General features: G+C 43.9%; 1 protein-coding gene across 1 annotated transcript in view; it reads left to right on the forward strand.

Moving 5' to 3' along the window:
- The window catches only part of LOC117939041 (uncharacterized protein KIAA0930 homolog), a 10,182-nt gene that overhangs the window by 6,467 nt on the left and 547 nt on the right, over positions 1–3,168 (forward strand). The window contains exons 4-5 of the mRNA XM_034864084.1: positions 1,479–1,583; positions 2,464–2,541. Of these exons, the coding sequence (XP_034719975.1) occupies positions 1,479–1,583; positions 2,464–2,541 (183 nt within the window). The remainder of the gene's footprint in view (positions 1–1,478; positions 1,584–2,463; positions 2,542–3,168) is intronic.

Raw genomic sequence — 3,168 nt, forward strand, 5'->3', positions numbered from 1 at the left:
AGCCAGTCAGATGGTTTTACAGTCTTCTGGGGACCGGCAGCCAGTCAGATGGTTTTACAGTCTTCTGGGGACCGGCAGATAGTCAGATGGTTTTACAGTTTTATGGGGACCGGCAGCCAGTCAGATGGTTTTACAGTTTTATGGGGACCGACAGCCAGTCAGATGGTTTTACAGTCTTCTGGGGACCGGCAGCCAGTCAGATGGTTTTACAGTTTTATGGGGACCGACAGCCAGTCAGATGGTTTTACAGTTTTATGGGGACCGACAGCCAGTCAGAGGGTTTTAAATACAAATGTGTTCAAAACAAATCTCCAAAACGTTAAAGATAAATAAGAAATGAGACTAGATTTTACACACAATCAGAACTAAATGTTTTTTCTCTGCTAAGAAGGAAACCTCTCTGTGGCCATGGTGGAGGTTTCTCTTCCTCAGGTGGGCTCACGGTACCTGCCCAGGTTTACCTGGTTCTCCATTAGGCTGCACTGCAGAAATCAGGAAGATCACTGACCTTTTGGGTGGTAAAGGTGGGAAAGATTCATAACTTAAGACCGTTAGTTACACACATTTTCACACTCTCCTCTTCATGATCATTATAAATAATAATACATTTAGCCCTTGTGTTGTCTTCCCGTCGACCACGGAAAAAAAGTTCTTGCTTTTTCTAACATTTGTCACTTTTGCAATGTTGTGTGTTTAAAGATTTTTTTTTTTCAATGTTATCTGATAATTTTAATGTTGACATTTTCATCTTATTTCAAAGGCACATTTCTTTGTGATGAAAAAACGGAAATGGGTCAAATGTGACCCGAGGACAACATGAGGGTTAAAAATATAGCTCCTCGGTTTCTGAAGGACCCGCAGCAGCTTGTTCTGCAGGTTTCTGCTCTTATTTTGAAGTCCAACTGATGTAACAGGAAGTCTCCCAACGCTGGTTTTAAGTCTTCTGCAACACAGAATGACACTTGTCCCTCTCGTCTGCAACCAGGACGGATAGCAGATCTCCACCAACCAATGGGTGACCTCACACATGGTCCATTAATATCATACGGTCTATGATGTAATCAGTGTTGATGAAGTAGGGCTGGGCCATATGGAGAAAATCAAATATCACGGTATTTTTGACCAAATACCCTGATATCGATACCACAACGATATTGTAGTGTTGACTATCGGTGCTTTCACAGAATATTCACACCATGAGATTTTTGATAAATGATCGTCAGTAATGTGCATATAATGACCTAATGGGTAATAAAGGATAAAAATAGAACATACGCAACAGTCTGTTGAGTCCAGAAAATCACATCACTTTACTGTAATGCAGCCTTTAAAACCAGGAAAGCACACTTTTGTGATATTATGATATTACGATATCCAAAATCTAAGATCTATAAGATATCTAGTCTCATGTCACGATATGGATACAATATCGATATATTGCCCAGCTCTGTGATGAAGTGTGCCGGCTGTGTTTTCAGGTGGAGGTGGAGGTTTACCGGAGAGACTCCAAGAAGCTGCCGGGCCTCGGCGACCCCGACATCGACTGGGAGGAGAGCGTCTACCTGAACCTCATCCTGCAGAAGGTCAACAACACCCAACACCACAGCTTTAACTAGGGCTGCTGGATTATGGCAAAAACAAATCATAATCATAATAATCGAGGTCAATATTGAAATACGTGCATGTGTGCGTGCCTTTGCAAATATTACAAATATCAAACTGATTTTATGCAGATGATGTGTTGAGTAGAGATATGCTGCTCTATGCACGCTAAAAGTAGTGATTATTTACATGGAGTCTGGTGGAGATATGCTGCTCTATACACGCTAAAAGTAGTGATTATTTACATGGAGTCTGGTCGAGATATGCTGCTCTATACATGCTAAAAGTAGAGATTATTTACATGGAGTCTGGTGTAGATATGCTGCTCTATACACGCTAAAAGTAGTGATTATTTACATGGAGTCTGGTGGAGATATGCTGCTCTATACACGCTAAAAGTAGTGATTATTTACATGGAGTCTGGTGGGTTTGGTGATGGTGATTTCTGTTTCCTGTTAAACTAAAAGGATCTTACTCTTTAACTAAAAGCTCTATCTCTGTAAGGATCCATCCCATAATGTTGTCACACACTTAGAATAATAATCTGAGTCTGTCAGCAGCAACAACAGAACCTTTAGTGGACTCAGACCGACAGCTTGTTCCTCTCTTAATACTTGACCACTTTCAGAGATTGTAGTTCCTATCAGTTACTTAGACACACAAAAATGGGGGGGGGAAGGGTCCAGGTTGAAAATGCCAAAGTTACCCTTTAACAGACCTGACAACGATGAAATAAGTGTGCAGTCAGTGTTCATTATGCAAGTAGGGAGTAAAAGCCAGAAAGGACGAAACATCCAGGAATGATGTTTTAAAATGAAAGTGTGACATCTGCCCACAGTAACTCCCACATCTGTCTTGCAGTTGGACTACGTGGTGACGTGTGCAGTCTGCACGCGCTCAGACGCAGGAGACATCCACATCCACAAGAAGAAATGTCAGGTACCAAACCACTCGTCACATCAGATCTGCTCCACACAACCCTCGACTCTCTCTATCGGAGGGCATTGAAGCTGTAATCAGGGTGCAATGGGGACAAAACGAACCCCCCTCAAAGCCATCAATACTACGTCACCAATAGACATGATATTTACCTAAAATAGAAGTAATTTAAACTCAGTGAAGCGCTGTGATGGTACCACATGGTGCTTTAGATAGATAAGATCCGAGCAGCGGGTGCTGGCGGTTTTTAGCCGCCACCGAGCTCCGGGACGCCGGCTACCAGCGGCGGGGGTTTAGACCCCGATAGGTGACTGTGAGCCGGCTGCAGGCGCCGCCAGACCACGGTGCTTTCAGGGACCGTGGTGGGGGAGTTCACCCAGGAAAAGGGAGCGTCGTGCAGCGGCGACGGTTTAGTTTAGGCACCAAAACAACTTGTTAAGTTTAGGATAAAGTTTGGGGTTTGGATTGAAACACTCTCGAGGAAGGAACGAGCTTTCCGGCGCTTTCCGGCTTTGGTCTGTTACCCCAAACAGACCAAAGCATGGGGGAGGACTGGTAGCTGGAGAGGTGCCCGTTCACTCCTGGTGCACTGCCAAGGTGCTCTTGTGCAAGGCACCAACTATCAAA

This window comes from Etheostoma cragini, chromosome 23, assembly GCF_013103735.1.
Source record: "Etheostoma cragini isolate CJK2018 chromosome 23, CSU_Ecrag_1.0, whole genome shotgun sequence".
NCBI classification, from domain to species: Eukaryota; Metazoa; Chordata; class Actinopteri; order Perciformes; family Percidae; genus Etheostoma; species Etheostoma cragini.